The 17,527-nt window shown below is 57.0% G+C and overlaps 2 protein-coding genes across 6 annotated transcripts in view; one reads left to right on the plus strand and one right to left on the minus strand.

The window, feature by feature from the left end:
- Positions 1-1,972, plus strand: part of RHBDF2 (rhomboid 5 homolog 2) — a 24,655-nt gene extending 22,683 nt beyond the window's left edge. For all 5 annotated transcript variants that reach the window (XM_040640172.1, XM_040640170.1, XM_040640171.1 and 2 more), the window contains exon 19: positions 649-1,972. In XM_040640172.1, coding sequence (XP_040496106.1) covers positions 649-1,068 — 420 coding nt within the window. In that variant the 3' untranslated portion in view covers positions 1,069-1,972. The remainder of the gene's footprint in view (positions 1-648) is intronic.
- Positions 1,973-2,473: 501 nt separating this feature from the next.
- Positions 2,474-4,028, minus strand: AANAT (aralkylamine N-acetyltransferase). The gene is made up of 3 exons (XM_008693801.2): positions 3,851-4,028; positions 3,411-3,565; positions 2,474-3,048 (listed from the first exon to the last, which is right to left on the minus strand). The coding sequence occupies exons 1-3, from the start codon at positions 4,011-4,013 to the stop codon at positions 2,743-2,745; spliced, it is 624 nt and encodes a 207-aa protein (XP_008692023.2). The 5' UTR covers positions 4,014-4,028; the 3' UTR covers positions 2,474-2,742.
- Positions 4,029-17,527: the final 13,499 nt, after the last annotated feature.

The following is a 17,527-nucleotide window of genomic DNA, read 5'->3' on the forward strand; positions in this document are numbered from 1 at the left end:
CCCCCCCCCCCCCCCCCCGCCCCCAGAGCTGCTGAGGGACACACAGCCCCTCCCGGGCCAGGCTCGACAGCAGATGGACGGCTTAGCCGTGGGCTTACTGGCTGATCCGCTAATCCCCGGGAGCAAGGGAACAGCGAGGCCAGTGCGTCATGCTCAGGCATCACCTCCAGAAAGACACCCCAGACCCTGTCCGTCACTGCGTTCCCCTTCTCTGCTTCATTTCTCTTCGTGACCGTGACCCTTGCCTGCCTACCCGCATGTCACATAGCTGTGGGTTGAGCTGTGTGAAATCTCCAACGTGCACACGTTCGTGACCCACAGAGACAGTGACAGTTTCTCGATCAGTTCAACCCCACGCCCTCGGCTCGCTCGGGGTCTGCCGTCCCGCCGTGTGCAGCCTCGCGTAGGCCTGTCCGTCCTGCTCACTGCACAGACCGCACACTGGGCACGCAGTCGGTCCTCCGTGCTGGCAGAGAGCGTGGGTGCAACAGGCCCCGCTTTGGTCCAGGAGCCTCAGCGGCCAGGTCCCCACCCCTGGGAGGAGCCCACCCGTAGGAGGACCGGGGTCCCCGTGCTGCAGCCCGGCTGTGCCCCGGCTTCCCCCCGGCACCCAGGAGTGACACCGCTCCCCACCCCTCTCTGCCCCAGGTGGGCCCGGCGGGGTCGCAGTTCGGCCTCCTCGCCTGCCTCTTCGTGGAGCTGTTCCAGAGCTGGCAGCTGCTGGAGCGGCCCTGGAAGGCTTTCCTGAACCTGTCGGCCATCGTGCTCTTCCTCTTCGTCTGCGGCCTCCTGCCCTGGATCGACAACATTGCCCACATCTTCGGCTTCCTCAGCGGGCTGCTGCTGGCCTTCGCCTTCCTGCCCTACATCACCTTCGGCACCAGCGACAAGTACCGCAAGCGGGCCCTCATCCTGGTCTCGCTGCTGGTCTTCGCCGGCCTCTTCGCCTCGCTGGTCATCTGGCTCTGCGTCTACCCCGTCAACTGGCCCTGGATCGAGTACCTCACCTGCTTCCCCTTCACCAGCCGCTTCTGCGAGAAGTACGAGCTGGACCAGGTGCTGCACTGACCCCCGCCCGGCGGGGCTGGGCGCCGCGGCAGCCCATAGAACACGGATGGCGCCAGGCCCGGGCCTGGGACCGGCTGCCTGTCTGCGGGGCGCCCCACCCTGCACTCCAGAGACCCGCGGCCGGGAGCCCCGGCCCTCCCTCCACCAGGCCACTCTGACTCCGCCGTGACAGTCACAAAGGCGGGTTCCTCGGGGGAGCGAGGCCGCCCTTCCTCAGTCTGGGGGACCCTCCGAGCGTGCGCTTCTCCACAACGCAGGGACTCGGGCCCCGGCTTCCCGCCTCTTCCCTGACAGCAGGACCCCTGCGGAGGGGTGAGCTGCTCTCCTTCCCAGGGTCCTCCCCCTGCTGGTGCCTGCCTCCCTGCCACGCACACACCCCATTACTGTGGGTGTGCCTTCACTGGGACGTGGCCAGGGTTCCCGCCAGGTTCCCACCCCTGCCTCACCACGGCCTCACCACCCTGCCCTATGAGCCCGTGCCCCTCATTCAGCAGTGGCCTGGTGAGCCTGCCCTTAATGCTCCTGGACCAGACTTGTGGGAAAGGCTTTGCCATGGGCTGGGGCAAAGAAAGAGCATGGAGACATAGCGAGGCTGGGAAGCCGAGGGCCTCCCCTTGATCATTGCGAACAGAGGTTGTCCCCTCTCTGTCTGTCCGGCCCTCCCTTTGAGTCAGTGTTCTGCCTTCTGGGGCTGGCTCTGAGAAGGCTGGCCCTACCCCACTCTGCCTCACCTCTGCCCCAGTGGGGCCGGGGGCTGGGCCACCTCAAGGACCTGCTCCCGGGGGTTGCCTAAGGCTGAGTCAGGCCCATTTTTTACTGGTTTATATCATGGTTCTAATTTTTAAAAGTAACGCTAACTTTATATGAATGATGTCTCAAATGTATTAAATGCTATTCTGTACAAGTATCATGTTTTGACCTGAGGGGCTCTGGCAGAGTGAAAGCTGGGACTTTTTGTTGGTGGGGGGTCAGCCATGAGCTCAGGGGCAGGGCCTGGACCCAAAGGGATGGTGGAAAACTCGTGGGGGATTTGATTGGACCAGAAACCAGGTTTGGGGTCCCATGGAAAGCCTCAGGGGGTCCCTTGAGAGGGCTGGGTCAAATCCTTGGACCCCAGGAACAGCGAGGGGCGGGCTGCCCTGCCAGAGACAGTGGGGGGGAGGCATAGCCTTCGTCCTTCACTGTGCTTCACCCGCTACCTCACCCCGCACAGAAAGCCACCTGAGAGCTTATGCAGCACAACTACTTTATTAGAGGGAAGGGGACCCAGGGTGTCTGAGGCCAGGGGTGGGGGGCACATGGGGGGAGCTGGGAGGCACCCCCTGCATTTCCCTGCTCCTAGCTACCCCCATTCCAGGGCTGAGGACAAGACGGGGAATCCCTGAGGCTGGGGAGAATAAGGGCCTTCCGAGCACCAGGCACCGTGAGGACGAGGAGGCTGCCTGCCCGGAGGGCCCACCACGGGTTCCCGAGAGTGAGCGTGTCACCAGGCGGGTCGCAGGACACCTCCTGCTGTCCCCAGTTACCAACCCAGCCCCACCTCCGGCACAGTTTGGCATGCAGCCCGGGCTGGGGAGAGAAGGGGACGCTGGGAGCCCCCAGCCCGCCTCCCCGCAGCCCCAGCACGTGGCTGTGGGCACCGAGGGGCGGCAGCCGGGTCGGGGGGCACCGGGTTCAGCAGCCGCTGTTCCGCCGCAGGGAGGCGTGGCCCCGCGTGGAGCACTGCAGCTCCGTGAAGGTGAACGAGCCCAGCGTGAAGGCGCACGGGCCCACGAGGCTGAAGCCGAACCTTTGGTAGAAGGGCACCAGTCTGTCCTCACACATGAGCACGGCCCGGCGCACGTCCGGCTGGCCGCCCAGGTGGTGCAGGTAGCGCCACATCAACACGGAGCCCTTGCCCTGCCGCCGGCAAGCGTGGTGCACGGCCAGCACGTGCAGGTGGGCGGTGCGGCCCCTGGGCCGGTGCAGCGTCAGCGACTCCTGGGAACCGGCAGGGACGTGAGTCCAGACCCGCTTCTGCCCATCCCTGCCTCCCACCCAAGCTACCCCCACCCAGCCGAGAGCAAGTGTCTCCTGAGTGCCTCCAAACGGGGCTCCCTTCCCACCCGTGGAGGGCCCCAAATTGGGAACTCTACCCTCCACCCCATGGAGGGCCCTTCATGAAGGCCTTTGAGCCCCGAAGAGGTGAGTCTTTTTGACCCCGCAGAGGACCAGAGGAAGAAATTCCAGCCCCTGGGCTCCTCTGCCTCCCTCTGAGCAAGAGAAGCCAGGGCTTGGGGGTGGCAGCCTCCCTTCCAGAGGCTTTCCAGCGGCTGAGCGTCCCAGCCCCATCCTGCCCTCACCTGAGTGAGTCTCTCCTGGTCCCAAAGCGAGCCGATGATGAAGGCCACGAGGCGGCCTTCCTGGAACCAGCCCAGGGACAGCTCTGGACACAGGGTCAGGAAGTGCTTGACCTCATCCAGATACAAGGGGCAGATGCCCAAGACAGAGATGAAGGCTGCAGGGGGAGGCGTGGCGGGTGACGTCACTGGCCGCTGGCCACCGCGCACCAGGCATCTGCTCAGAAGCCCGGGTGGGTTCTCCCACCCACCCACCCGACGGCCGCCTCTCCCGCAAGAAAACAGGATTCAGGGCCGTTCCTGTGCCCGCTTTCCTGAACACACGTGCATGCACACAGAAATACACCTCCAATCTGCTCCCACCAGGGACGACTCCTCCCCACGGGGCAGCTGCAGGGCGGGGGGGAGGTTGGCACCCAGACCCTTGGCGGGGCCCCGCTCACCTTCGCGCTCGATCTCAAACACGCTGGTGGCATCCTCCGGAGTGAGGCAGCGGAACTCACTGGCAGGAAGCGTGTGGCGCCGCGGGCGGCCTGGGGTCTCTGGGATCCCAGGCCGCAGGTCCGAGGCCTCGGGCTCCAGGCCGTGTGCGCTCTGTGTGGCCATCTTGGCTGCCGGTGCCTCCTTGGGATGCCCCAACTTCAGAAGTGGCCTTCGTCGCCTAAAAGGGCCCTCCAGCACCTATCGCAGAGGAGTGAGGGTCAGGGGTACGGCCCTCATCTCCAATAGGGGCAGGCCAGGGGGAGGGTGCACCTTGCCTCTTTTGTAGAGGGACCTGGGGTTGGGCGAGTCCCGGTGCGGATTCTGGGGGCTATAAATGTTGGTGCCCTCTCCCCACCGCTCCCTCTCAGCCAGAAGCACCCGCGGAGCAGCCCTTCCAATCCTCCGATCCTGGCCTCACTGCCCTCCAGGTACCTCTAAGTCCCAGGAGGCGATGGACGGGGTGGGCAGGGCTCCATGGAATGGGAGGCACCCCAACACTGCTGCCCAAGGTGGGAGGGGTGACCACTGCCCACGTCCGACACAGCGATGCGAGGGGTGGGTCGGTCTGTCTCACCTGCCCAGGAGGGGCCTTGCCAGTTCTTTGGGCGTAGGGTGCGGTGGCTGCGGCGTTTTAGGCAACTTCCGCCGTCGGCCCTGGAGAAAAAGACCCTTAATCGAAGTGGGTCCTCCAGGAGCTTTCACGTTGACTCTGATGGCCTCACATTGGACCACGCACACATGAGGGCATCGGGAGGATGGGGGAGTCTGAGGAGGTAGGGGGGAGTGGGCCTGGAGGGCATCTGACGGTGCCCCTATGGCACTCTGTATGTCTCTCCCACGATGCTCTTGCAGATTCTTCATATTTGCCTTGCCCTCCCTCCTCCACCTTTTCTCCCCTGGCCCAGAAGCCCCGAGCAGGGTAGCTTCTGCTCCTAAAGCCGGGAGCCGGGGGTGGGAGGATGGGGGGGCCACTTATGAGGACTCTGAGCAGGGGCCCAATGTCTCCACCGCAGAGCCACTCACCCTGGAGGTCGTCTGCTGGCGCAGGGGCCCGGGCAATCTGGGACTCCGGGCTGCCGGGCGGCAGCAGGTGTCACTGGGGAGCATGTGATGTTCTCCCAGATTTATAATCCCCGCCCCGCCTCCGTGTTACCCCAGCAGGACAAAGCCAGCAGGGCTGGGCCGCTGCCTGCCCTGTCCCCCCCGATGAGGGTCAGACATCAGAGTGACACTGGATGCTCAGGGGATTACAGGGATTGATCGAGGGCCCAGAATCTGGGCGAAGAGCACAGGGCTAAACCTCAGGGGTCTGGCTCTAATCCCTGTTGTGGCTCTGCCTGCCCGACCGAGCATTCACCCTTTGTGCTCCAGAGGCTTGGACACACCTACCTCTGGGGGTCCTTCCAGCTCCTGCAGCCCCAAAACACTACCTACCGACCGTTGGTAGCCCTTGCTATGAGCTGAGCCTCAGGTAAGAACATCCTTTCATCCACGTGAGAGCCCCGCCCCGTGAGTAGTAACCCCATTTTACAGAGGACACTGAGGCTCAGAGAGGCTGAATTACCTGCTTAGAGACCCCCAGCAGGTCGTTGGGGGCACCGCCGGTGTGCCTCCAGGCACACACTGTTACCACCAGGGCTGTTAGGCCCCGTGGATTTTCCAAGTGGCCAGGACACGTCTTCACGGTTCCACCGATCAGATGGTATCCTCAAGTCAGGGTCTACCAAAGTGGGGGGAGCCAGGGAGCGGCCCATCGGCCTTGGGAGGGAGTGCCCAAATCTGGCTCTGGGATGTGCCGTCTACCGAGCCAGTGAGACTGGAGAGGCAGGCAGTATTCAGACCTTGCTATGTAGACAGAGGCAAGCCACTGATCATCGGACAAACCCCTCTACATCCTGCCCTCATAAATGACCTCCTCCATGGATGTAACCTCTTTCCAGAGCGCTCTGGAGAAAGTCCCCAGATCCAAAAGTGAGAGTCAAATCCCTCTGCATTCCAGCTGGTCCCCTGTAGCAGAAACCAACCCAAACAAGCAAGAGGCCCTCTGCGACTCATGCCCTCCTCCCATCCCCTGGTACCCGCCTGGTCTCCCACACCTGCCATTACCCTGAGGTACTTAAATAACCCCAAGGGGGTGTGGCAACCACCTTGGAAGACTTCGCAGTACCTGCGAGAGCTGGACTCACGCCCTGGGGCCCGCAGTCCCCACTTGAACAGCAATAGAACTAGAAGGTTCCCCAACTAGAAACAACCCAAATGGCCATCAGCGGTAAGGAACTACAGAACAGACCCAAAATGGAGCGCATCCCACCGTGAGAGCCAACGACCTCGAGGACCCTCAGCAACGCGGCAGGGAATGAAAGTGGCCCCCAAACCAGAGTGGTTCCGAGTCCACGGATTCTGTCCTAATCTGTGCGTTGGAGGTAGTGGCTGCCCAAGGGGGCTTCTGGGGTTCTGGTAATATAACATGCAGTGCTTTTATTTTATTTTTTTAAAGATTTTATGTATTTGAGAGACAGAGCTTGAGGGGTGGAGGAGGCAGAGGGAGAGGGAGAAGCAAGCTCCCCTCTGAGCAGGGAGCCCGATGCAGGGCTGGATCCCAGGACCCTGAGATCATGACCTGAGCCGAAGGCAGACGCTTCACCGACTGAGCCCCCCAGGCGCCCCCAACATTCAGTTCTGAAATTGAAGGACGGAGGTGCTGGCAACTCCTGAGGCTGCCGATTCGTGCACTTTTGCGCATGTCTGTTCTACTTGAAGTTTCCTTAACTATTCCGGAGATTGTTCACCGAATGGGTCCACTCCACAATTCCTTGATTGCCAGTGACCCTGGCTCCACCCCATGGCCAAGGCCGCCCCCAGCGCCATATCAGCAGCTGCTGTGAGTTCTCCCTTGGGAACCTCGAGCCCCAGTTGATGCCTCCCGCTCTTCCTTCTTAACCCCTCCAGGCCCTCGGACCCGCAGACTGCCTTGGCTTCTCTTCTTTCCCTCCAGCCCACACCCCTCCCGCAGCCCTTAGCTCCTCCCTTGCCAGCACCCACGCCTGCCCTCCTGCCGCACGAGCCCCTGCCCTCTCAGGGCCCGGCTTCTACACCCGCGCAGCAGTGCTAACGCCCTGCCCAGCCAACTGCAGAAGGAGCGCCTGCTCTTGCCCAGGATTCCGGAGCTCTGCCCACATGGCTCTGCCATGGGGGTGACCCCAGCCCAGCCCAGATGCCCACCGCACCCACACTGCTATCTGTGGGGTCCCCTCCTCCCAGGGCCTCTCTGCTGTCTGAGGCCCAGCAGAACCGCCAGAGCTTACCATGCCTCCCACCCCAGCCATTACCAAGCCCCTTCCTGTCTTTGCCCTTCTGGGAGCCTACGACTGACCTCTCAGGACTGACCAGAAGACCTCCCTCAGGCTTGACTTTGGGGCCTGGTTAGGGGGGACATGTCCCGGACCTGGGCTGGGCACCTCTGCCTCCCACCTCAAGGTCTCAGGAAAAGGCCTTCTTGGTCCTTCTTAGACCCTGTGGCTCCACTGCGCCCCCTCATGGCCTGTCGGAGAAGAGCAGGCTATTGAATCTGCCTCACTTGATTGACCACCCGAACGGCCCTGTTCTTTCTGGAAAACACCTCTAGACAGGTGAACTTTGGAGAACAAGACAAGACATTATACTAAACGTGGCTAAACTGGGGAATCTGACCCCCTCATGGGGGGCAAGGGAAGGGAAGGGAGGGTGATCTATCCTGGTCAACTGGAAGAACATGACAAAGCACCATCAACGATGGGAGGAAAAGAGAGAGATGAGGGGCACATGGGGGTGACGAGGACAGAGAGAAGGACGCCCTCTACAGTGAAATTAGGAGAAGCATCAAGGGGCACCTGGGTGGCTCGGTCGTGGAGCACATGACTCTTGATCTTGGGGCTGTAAATTCAAGCCCCACAATGGATGTAGAGATTGCTTAAAAATAAAATCTTTTTTAAAATAAGATTTATTTATTTATTTTAGAGAGAGAGAAAGAGCACGAGTGGGGGAGGGGCAGAGAGAGAGAGACAAGCAGACTCCCTGCTGAGCAGGGAGCCTGACACAGGGCTTGACCCCAGGACCCTGAGATCATGACCTGAGCCAAAACCAAGAGTCAGATGCTTAACCGATTGAGCCCCACAAATGCAATCCTTAAAAAAAAAAAAGTCAAACACCAACATTGAGAGCGACTGCATGTGTCTCTAGTGCCAGCCTTGCTGAGGGATAAACTGCTGAGGCATTTCAGGGCACTAACTGGGTCCTGACACCAGGGCATCCTCCCCCGGGGGCTGTCATCAAATTCATCTGAACAACAGAGTGGCCTTAGGAGATGTACCTACCTTGTGAATGAGGTTGCCAGACTTAGCAAATAAAAATGCAGGAAGCCCTGTGAAATTCAAATTTCAGGTAAACAATTTTTTTTAAGATTTTATTTTATTTATTTTATTTATTTATTTGACAGCAAGAGAGACAGCCAGCGAGAGAGGGAACACAAGCAGGAGGAGTGGGAAAGGGAGAAGCAGGCTCCCAGGGGAGCAGGGAGCCCAATGTGGGGCTTGATCCCAGGATCCCAGGATCACGCCCTGAACCAAAGGCAGACGCTTAACGACCGAGCCACCCAGGCGCCCCTAAAGATTTTATTTGTAAGTCATCTCTACACCCAACGTGGGGCTCAAACTCACCACCCCGAGATCAAGAGTTGCATGCTCCCCCGACAGAGCCAGCCAGGCGCCCCACAAATAATTTTGTAAGTATAAGTCTTTGGGACATACTTTTACTAAAAAATTGTTTATCCAAAATTCTGATTTCTACCTCAAACTAATGCAACATTATATGTCAACTCTATTCAGATTTATTTTTTTTAATTTTTTAAAAGATTTTATTTATTTATTCAACAGAGATAAAGACAGCCAGTGAGAGAGGGAACACAAGCAGGGGGAGTGGGAGAGGAAGAAGCAGGCTCATAGCGAAGGAGCCTGATGTGGGGCTCGATCCCATAACGCCGGGATCACGCCCTGAGCCAAAGGCAGACGCTTAACCGCTGTGCCACCCAGGCGCCCCTCTATTCAGATTTAAAAAGAAATTTTTAGGGGCACCTGGCCGGCTCAGTCAGTAGAGCATGTGACTCTTGATCTCTGGGTCATGAGTTTGAGCCCCACACTAGTGTGGAGTTTTTTCTTTTTTTTAAGTGCACATTCTCGGGGCGCCTGGGTAGCGCAGTTGTTAAGCGTCTGCCTTCGGCTCAGGGTCCCAGCGTTCTGGGATCGAGTCCCACATCGGGCTCCTCCGCTGGGAGCCTGCTTCTTCCTCTCCCACTCCCCTGCTGTGTTCCCTCTCTCACTGTCTCTCTGTCACATAAATAAATAAAATCTTTTTTAAAAAAAAAAAAGTGCACATTCTCTGAACTGTAATTTGGCATCCTATCCTATTTCTCCTCCTTGTAGGGAAAGAGTGTGCCCCGCTAGCCACGTGCGCAGAGCAGAGGTTCACACCTACGTAGGCTTTGCAAGTGGAGTCTTTGGCGGAACTCTAGCGTGTAAAACAGACCAAGAGCCCCCCACCCCGGGGCTGGAACTGTTGCCAATGACAGGAAGGCTCTGCCAAGATGTGGTTGGGACACTATGGGTCCCACCAGGGGCCCCTGGAGGGAATGGACTTTCCTCAGAGGCACAGACTCATCTTCGAGCGCCCTCTGCCCCCGGTGGCCCTTGGACACCATCTCCCGGAGCAGGTTCTGAGGCTCTGTCCAGGCTCAGGGTGCAGGAGGAGAGTACCATCTATCTGAGAGGCATCACAGGGGACATCGCAGGCGCTCCCACAGCAGGACCAGAGGTGAGCTGTGTATCTGATTAGAGTCGGTGTAACCAATGTCCCGCATGGGGCCATCGGCTCGGGGTGCTTCGTGTTGGAGCCCCTATTGATACAGTTTTGCTCTTTAGCCAGTCTTCTCCTTCCAGCGCCAGCTCCCTGGAAAGGGTTCTGCAATAACCACTGCTCCCCAGCTCTGATTCTGCCCATTGGCCTCCCTACCACACTTCTTCTTCCAGCAAGGCTCCCTTTAGGGGTGCTACCGTCACTCCCTCCGGTCTGGCCTCCCAGTCCACCAGACAGGTCCACGCATGTCTGAACGATGGCTGCGGGCTGGGCTCCAGTTCTCTCCCACAAAGCTCTTTGGTCCCAAACAAACCACGGGCTGTGGCTTGGCTCCTGCTTCAGGGCTCCAGAACATTCTATGATAGTTTAGAGCCAAGTTGTGCAGAACACACAGAGATCCCCTCCAGAAGGCTGTGTTACCTAACCCCCCACCTGTCTCAGCACAGCCTCACCTCTGACCTGGCTGAGCCCCTATCCCACTAAGGATCTGAAGCAGCGAGGATGAGAGGCATAGAGGTGGCTGTCCTCATGATTGAGTAGACAACGGAGGTCTCAGTATAGGAAGAGTGTTCCGAGGGGCTGCATGTCACCACGGGAAAGCTAAGGGATGTCTACTCTAAGGGGGGGAAGGAGACATTAGCAGGAAGAAGGGTGAGGATCAAGACATGTCCCAGAATCCAAGGGATGGGGTGGTCAGCAGTGTCAAATGCAGCCAGAATGGAGAAGAGATCTCAGATGCTCTTAACAAGGAGGCCCCTGGTGGCCTTTAAGCCTTTTAGGAGAGAGGGGTGGGTAGGGAGGCCAGATGCAGGGGAGCAGCCTCATGGTGACAGAGCAGAGGTCACGGCAGAGCGGAGGTCATCTGTTAAAGATACACCGACCCATTGGCATGGTTGGGGCCTGGAGACGACTCCCCACATCCCCCATGTTATCCCTCCCTCCCCCACTCCCCTGCCACCTGCGTTGGCACCCAGCCTGCAGCCACTCGGGCAACCTGCATATCCTGGCCCGGTGTGGCAGTGAGCATCCCCCTGGGCCCGGGCCCTCTGGGAGCTTCCCATGTGGGGCTGCACCTGCTTTTCTCTCCTCCCCTCAATGTGACAACTGCCCGGTTCCCACTGCAGGGCCCAGGCGAGCCCACCTGGAGGAGACAAAGAGGTAGGCCCTGAGACACAGGGCCCAGAGACACTCTGATGATGTTTCTGAGACCCCAATTTTCCACGCAGAGCCGCTGAAAGGCCGAAACGGGCAGGGAAGGCAGCTCTCTGTTATGGCGTCTGTGCGACCAGTTGTGTTTTTGGGTGGTTTTGAGGGTGACTTGTCTCTCAACTCCTTCCCAGGACCTAAAGTCTGCCCTGCACACCTGGCACTGAGCACATTTTGCCTAATTGTATTTACCTTTTCAACCTTCGTCTGTTACAGGCAGGTTCCCCGGGAGACAGAGGCCTAGATGCAGGACTGGGTTCAGGAGATTCGCTGGGGAGCCCTCTCAGGGGCAGCCCCTGTTGGGGAGCCGGGGAAGCAGCCTCGGGCAGAGGGGAAGGCAGCTGAGATGATGAGGTTGCCACCGAGGCCTCAGCCCATCTCATGGGAGCCAGGAAGCCCTGCAGAGACGCCCAGCCTGAGGCAGGGGGCAGACCTGTCTGCCCTGCATTGACCTTGGTTGAGGCAGCTTCCTGAGCTGAGGGCAATCCTGCCAGCCAAGGGGAGGGTGCTCTGGCTCCCTTTCGCCAAGCTGCCAAGAGCGCCCTAGCGGAATGCTAGCACCGACTTCCGGGGGCCTTGCCAGGGTGATAAATCCTGTGGCGGGGAAGAGTGTTCCCAGAACAACACACTTGCCTGTCTGACTTAATGTTCTGCCTCTCTTGACCCAGTATCCTTGACTCCAGTCCCACATTCTCCCAACTCCTGTCGGCACCATTGGCAGGGACCTGCAGCCCCTTCCTGGTACAGCCTTTTTCTCCCTGCCGGTGGCCCAGCACTCTACCAGGCAAGTCAAGTTGTCATTTAGACCCAGCTCTTGATCTGGTGCGAAGAGGGGAGACGGCGTAGATCCTTGGGGTGGGGGGAGGGTTGGCACCTGTCTCACGGGGAGGAGTTTTATCTTCCACCAAGGAGAAAGCACTAACCTCTCACAGGCAGGAGGGGGCCACATAGGAGGGGGCCACGGCTGTGAGGGTCCAGAAGGCTCAAGGGGAAGCTGGTGCTTTGAGATTTTTGAGTCCAGCGACCCCGATCCCCCCAGATGTCTCAGAGTTGCCCCTCTTCCCAGTTAGGGTTCTCCTTGGCATAGCCGACTCACTAAGGTTGGGGATTCAACCACTTCTAGGGCCCTGCTTCCCCTATTAAGTCCGGAACCTTCTCTATTTTTCTCTGTCCCTTTAACTTCAGGAGGTGAGTTTCTTTACGTGCTGCCAAGGAGACCCTCTGGCTTTGATACCGAGCCTTCGATTGGTGACCTATCACCCACCGCTTTTCACTGTCTTTCTCCAGTGCGACTGCCCCCAACAACAGTCATGCCCCAACAACATAGTCCTTATAATGACCTCTCTCCCCTACGGTACACGGGCCCGAGATTGTTCACCGCCACCCCAGTTCCTTCCACTGGTTCACTGCCCACAAGCGTTGTAATGATTGCACACTGTAGTGTGCTGGGCCCAGAATATTACACGTCCCACTACTGGTGGGGATCCAGCTCTAGAATCCCATTTAGAGTCTGTTCCCCAGCACCACACTCGGCACCGATGGATATGGGTCAGATTCCCCAGGAAATAGACTTAAAGACTCAGATCTGCACGAAGACGTCTACTGGAAGTGCCATCAGGGAGCAAGGTCAGCAGAGGTGGGCAGAGGGCGTTTAACCGTGATGAGCAGTTCCAGCGGAGACCTCAGCTGATCCCAGGAGAATCTCTGAAGCTGGGGCGCCCCTTCCCAGCTATCTTGAATGGAGGTGAGAGGGCCAGGCTTTGTTCCTCCTTAAGGAGAGTCACTGGATGGGTGAGGCACCTTTTTTCAGCCAAGGACAATCCTTGCAAAGGCACCAAAGCCATGATGCTCGGCAGTCAGTGCCTGGCAGCTGGGGGAAGGGCTCCTGGGATCGGAAGGTGGACTCGGGCTGTGCACGCAGTATCCACTGACGCCCATCTCCCCGACAGGCTTTATAAACCCCAGGAACACAGAGACCAGGTTGAAAGTGGGGCATGTGCCCCCCAGAGTAGGTGTCTATCAACTTAGGTCTTGATTCTTCTGTTGAGGAGGATGGCATTTAGCTTCTTGACTTCCTGTGGATTTATTTTGAAGTCTCATTTGCATAAAGAGCCTGGTTTCACTGCATGGCTGAGTGGCGCCCCATCCTTATTTGGGGTTCAATATCTGACATATGACACAGGCTGTTTCCTCAGGAACCTTCCAGACCTTTCTGGAACGAAGGCGTCAAAGGCAGGGAGGGATCGCCACCTCCTGGAGAAAGAAGGGACCTACGGCTCCGGGAGCATCTGGAGCCCTGCGGTCCCATAGAAAGGTCACGTGAGCCCCATAATGGGATTTTCAGTTTTGTAGTCGCCACGTGAAAAAGAGCCAAAAGAAACAGGTGAACTTGATTTTAATACTATATTTTATTTAACTTAATATATATAAAGTATTAACATTTCAACAAGTAATCGATACAAAATTAAGAAGATATTTTTAGACTCTTTTTTTTTTGCAAACAAGTCTTCAAAATTCGGTGTATATTTTACACTTACAACACGTCAATTCCGACAAGCCACATTTAAGTGCTCAAGAGCTACGCGTGGTTAGGGGTTACCACAACGGACAGCACAGAGCTAGAGGCTGGAGGCTGAGGAGAGAACCAGTGTGTGTGTGTGCGTGCGCGCGCGTGCACATATGTGTATGTTCCTCTCCGTATTTGGAAACACGGAGAGCAGGGGACTTGAGGAAAGACAGAGGTGTCCCGGAGACTGGCTGACACATGTTGAACCACTGGGAGAGGTTGGCTGGTTTTGTTCACTCAACGAAAACCTCTGGAGCACGCACTACGGGTCAGACCTGTGCTGGATGCTGGGGTGCAGAGGTGGAGAAGGACGCACAGAGGGGAATCAATACAACCGCGCAGGTATTACCAGGTGAGTGGGGTGAATAATCAGGGGAACGGGGTGCCTGGAGGATAAGGCAGCCCGATCTGGGTTTTGTGAGATGAAAAGGAGTTCTTTAGGTAGAAACAGGAGTTGAAGTTGAGGCATAAAAACTTCCAGGCAGATGGTGAACAAGTGAAAAGGCACCAGGCACCAAAAATTGGGGTCCTGGAGGAAGCAGCCGGGGCTGGAGCATGGGGCACATGTGCAGGGAGCAGAGCTGGAAGACAGGGTTAGAGGTAGGTATTGGGGATCAATTCTGGAAGGGCTACCTGTGTCATCCTCTGCTGGACCAGGAGAAGCCCAGAGAGATGGTAAGCCAAGAAGCTGGGTGATCCTGTTTGCATTTTCAATGTCCCTGGGAACGAGGTGGTGGATAGATTAGGCGGCGGGGGTAGGGTAAGGGGGCTACGGCGGCGGTGTGTGCGAGAGATGGGGATGAACTCATACGAGCAGGTAATGTTTATCAGGCCCCACTAACTGAACAGACCTCACGCAAAGGCACCATACATTGACCATGCCAGTTACACTGCCAACAGCCCCAGGAAGTGGGTACTATTATTACTCCTATTTCACAGAAAGGAAACTGAGTCTCAGAGAAGTGAAATAGCTTGCCCAAGGTCACATAGTGAGTCAATGGTATCTCAGGCCTCAAACCCAGGTCCATCGATTCTGGACCCCCACTCCTAGCCGTGGCACCACACTACCTCCCCCTGGAATGGCCCCCAGTGGAGAAGCTCTGGACGGGGGGGCGGGGCTGGAAAGAGGGTAGAGGGGGCATGACCTGGGCTTCGATCACATGTGGAACTTCAGATCAAGGGTTAATCCTCAGGTGGCCAGCTTGGGACCCAGGTAAGTGATGCTGCCATCACCTTGGATAAGGGGTCTGGGAGAAGACATGGGTTTGGGGGAAATGGGTTTGTAACATCTGGCTGGTCATCCAGGAAGTGCCCATGAGTTGGTGCGGAGGAGAAGGCCCCGGTGATCTGGGAGTTGGTGGTGAAGAGGGCGGATGGTGGAGCGACCGCAGCGCTATTGCTCTTCAAGCTGGGCCGATGGATGAGCTGTCCCTGGCCCCCGTACCCAAAGGAAGGAGGGAAACTGGGTGCACCTGCCAAACCTGGGCTCTCACTTATTGCTCAACCTTTTCACTGGTGCCCCCAGCATAAAGTAGTCTGCCCCGTGGATTGCAACCATTCCTGAGTCAGGAGTAAGAACGGCTCAGGGCTGGCCCATCTGGGTCCTGATTCTGACTGTACTGCAGGCTGATCTTGGGCAAATCCCACGGTTCTCCCAGGGCATCAACACAAAAAGGGGTAAGGCTCCAGGGGCAAGAAGGACCCCTTTAATTCCAAAAGCCCAAGATTCTTGAGCAACTGCCAGCTGGAGGCTCAGGCAGGGGCATTTCTCTGGGCTAGCGATGGGGGTGTGGGACGGCTCCCCGGGGAAGCTCCCCTCCCACTCCACCTTCCTAGCTGAAGACCCCAGTGCTGAATGCACCCTAGAGCCTCCAAACACGCACTCTCTGGGTCCATCTAGGTTCTCTCCTACAGGGAAGCATGGAGAGGCCAAGCAGGCTGGGGCTCCCCCATGGGGCAGTGTGAGGCCCTGAGGCCTATGCACACTTCTTAAACCCAGTGGCCGCTTAAGATAGGGATAAGACAGGGCCTGCTTCCCAGAGATCAGGTCATGTTGCTGCCAGCCCTCTTGCCTCCTGTACCCTGCCAGCCCCTTAGCAAGGGGAGTGGCCAGACCGGCTCAGTTTCTTGCAGGCATATTTGTAAATAAGCAAAATTCCCCTGAGAAGAATCTCTATTCCCCAAGAAGGGCTGGGTGTTGGGGCCATGAGAGGAGGGGTTTCTCCACTGGGGAATGAAGGTTTTTTTTTTTTCATTCAGCAACTATGAAAATACAAACCAAGCCAATGCTCCCATCCCAGCTCACCCCACTCATCAGCTTGGATGTGCAGACTGTGGTGGGGGCTCGGGGACTGGGAAGGAGTCAAACCTCAAACCTTGACTGGAGCATCTCAGGTCTGAGTGAGGTGGGGAGGAATGTACTGAGGCTTTCTAAAAGGACTCTGATGCAGCTCAAACTGGGGGTGACAAAAAGGGCTGAGAAATAGCACGGGCAGCTCCTAGGGGGAGGACGGGAAACTGACCAAATGGAGGGACAGGAATCTCAGGCCTTCGACACCCCCTGATATGGCACATCACTGAGCACCAAGACTGGGCCAGGCTCCGTACTAGGCACTGGGGCGACACACATACCTAGAACAAAATCCGCATGCTCAAAAGGGGTTTAGTTAGTAAGGGAGAGATCAGCATTTGAAACCAAGGGCTCTTACCTACAACCTAGCAGTTTCCTGGGGGAGGGGGTCAGCACAGCGTGGGCTTCACAAAAGGGGGGCCCATACTTGCTCTCTCACAGAGGACTAATCTATGTAAAGGTGGCTAATCTATGTAAAGCACTTAGTATAGTACCTGGTATTAAGTTACAGCTCAATAACTGGTAGCTATTATTAGCCATTATTACAAGAAGCCGCAGAATAAACATGGCATATCTTCCTGGAGTGCCAATTTTACTCAACGATTAGGGAGGAAGGACATTCTTTTTATATTAAAACGAACACAGCCATAAGCTGGAGTAGAGGGCAAAACTCACTTGGACTTTTGACATCAACGATTTGGGGCCCGCACTGCCCTGCCCCTTCAGCCTACTTCCTCGCCCCCTCCCCCTATCCCTTGATAGACACAGGAACTAGAGAATCCCCTGCACTTGGAGTCAGGAAAACTGCATTCCAACTTGGCTCCGCAGGTTACCACGCTGTGAACTTAGGCACTGAATTCCCGGACCCTGTTTCCTCATTGATAGAACGGGGTTACGTACACCTGTAACAGGGGCGCCTGGCTGGCTCCGTTGGTGTAGCCTGTAACTCCTGATCTTGGGGTCGTGAGTTCAAGCCCGGTAGGGCTTTTAAGCTTGCTTAAAAAACAAGCCAAAGAACAAAAAACAAACAAAAAACCGCACACCTATATCCACAATTTTGAGAACAAGATAATACATGTGAATGTGTCTGGCACAGCACCTGGTCAATAATAGGTGCTCCATAAATGTTAGGTTATCAGGACACTAAGGAGACAGGGCTAAAGGGGCATGGTAGGTGGAACCGAAGCTACTATGTTATTGCTGTTAAGCCTGCCAGGTCTTTATGGGGGAGGGAGTGGGGAACAGAGTCCCTCCCAGCAGTGATTCTGGATGGCCACTCTACACATTGGTCTGGGATGGAAAGGCTGTGGTTTGTGAGCCCAGCTTTGCCCCGAAAGAGTATCCTAATTGCCCCTCAGCACACTTAGACACAGTTTTTTCTAGACCTTAGTATGTGAGTTTTCTAAGGCCTGGGTCCATTGACAACCACCCCAACCCTAACATTTCATCAATATTCTCGAAGTACTTGGCTCAGGACACATTATATACTCAGGCTGCCTTCTGTGCTTCATGTATGTTCTTATGACTTTTCTGGGAGTGTAGTTTTGTAGCCTTGGCAGTCCGTAAACTACTCAAAGAACAGGGATCCCGCCTTTTTAAAAGAACCCAAATACTGTAATATGGAACCAT

The sequence above is a fragment of the Ursus maritimus genome, unplaced genomic scaffold (assembly GCF_017311325.1).
Source record: "Ursus maritimus isolate PB19 unplaced genomic scaffold, ASM1731132v1 scaffold_24, whole genome shotgun sequence".
Lineage (NCBI taxonomy): Eukaryota > Metazoa > Chordata > Mammalia > Carnivora > Ursidae > Ursus > Ursus maritimus.

Excerpts from the sequence above, each read along its gene's own strand:
- AANAT (XM_008693801.2), bottom strand. The coding sequence starts at position 4,013 with ATGGCCACACAGAGCGCACACGGCCTGGAGCCCGAGGCCTCGGACCTG. Across the intron at positions 3,566-3,850 it reads GTTTGAGATCGAGCGCGAAG|CCTTCATCTCTGTCTTGGGC; the intron begins GTGAGCGGGGCC and ends CTCCCCCTGCAG. Across the intron at positions 3,049-3,410 it reads ACCAGGAGAGACTCACTCAG|GAGTCGCTGACGCTGCACCG; the intron begins GTGAGGGCAGGA and ends GCCGGTTCCCAG.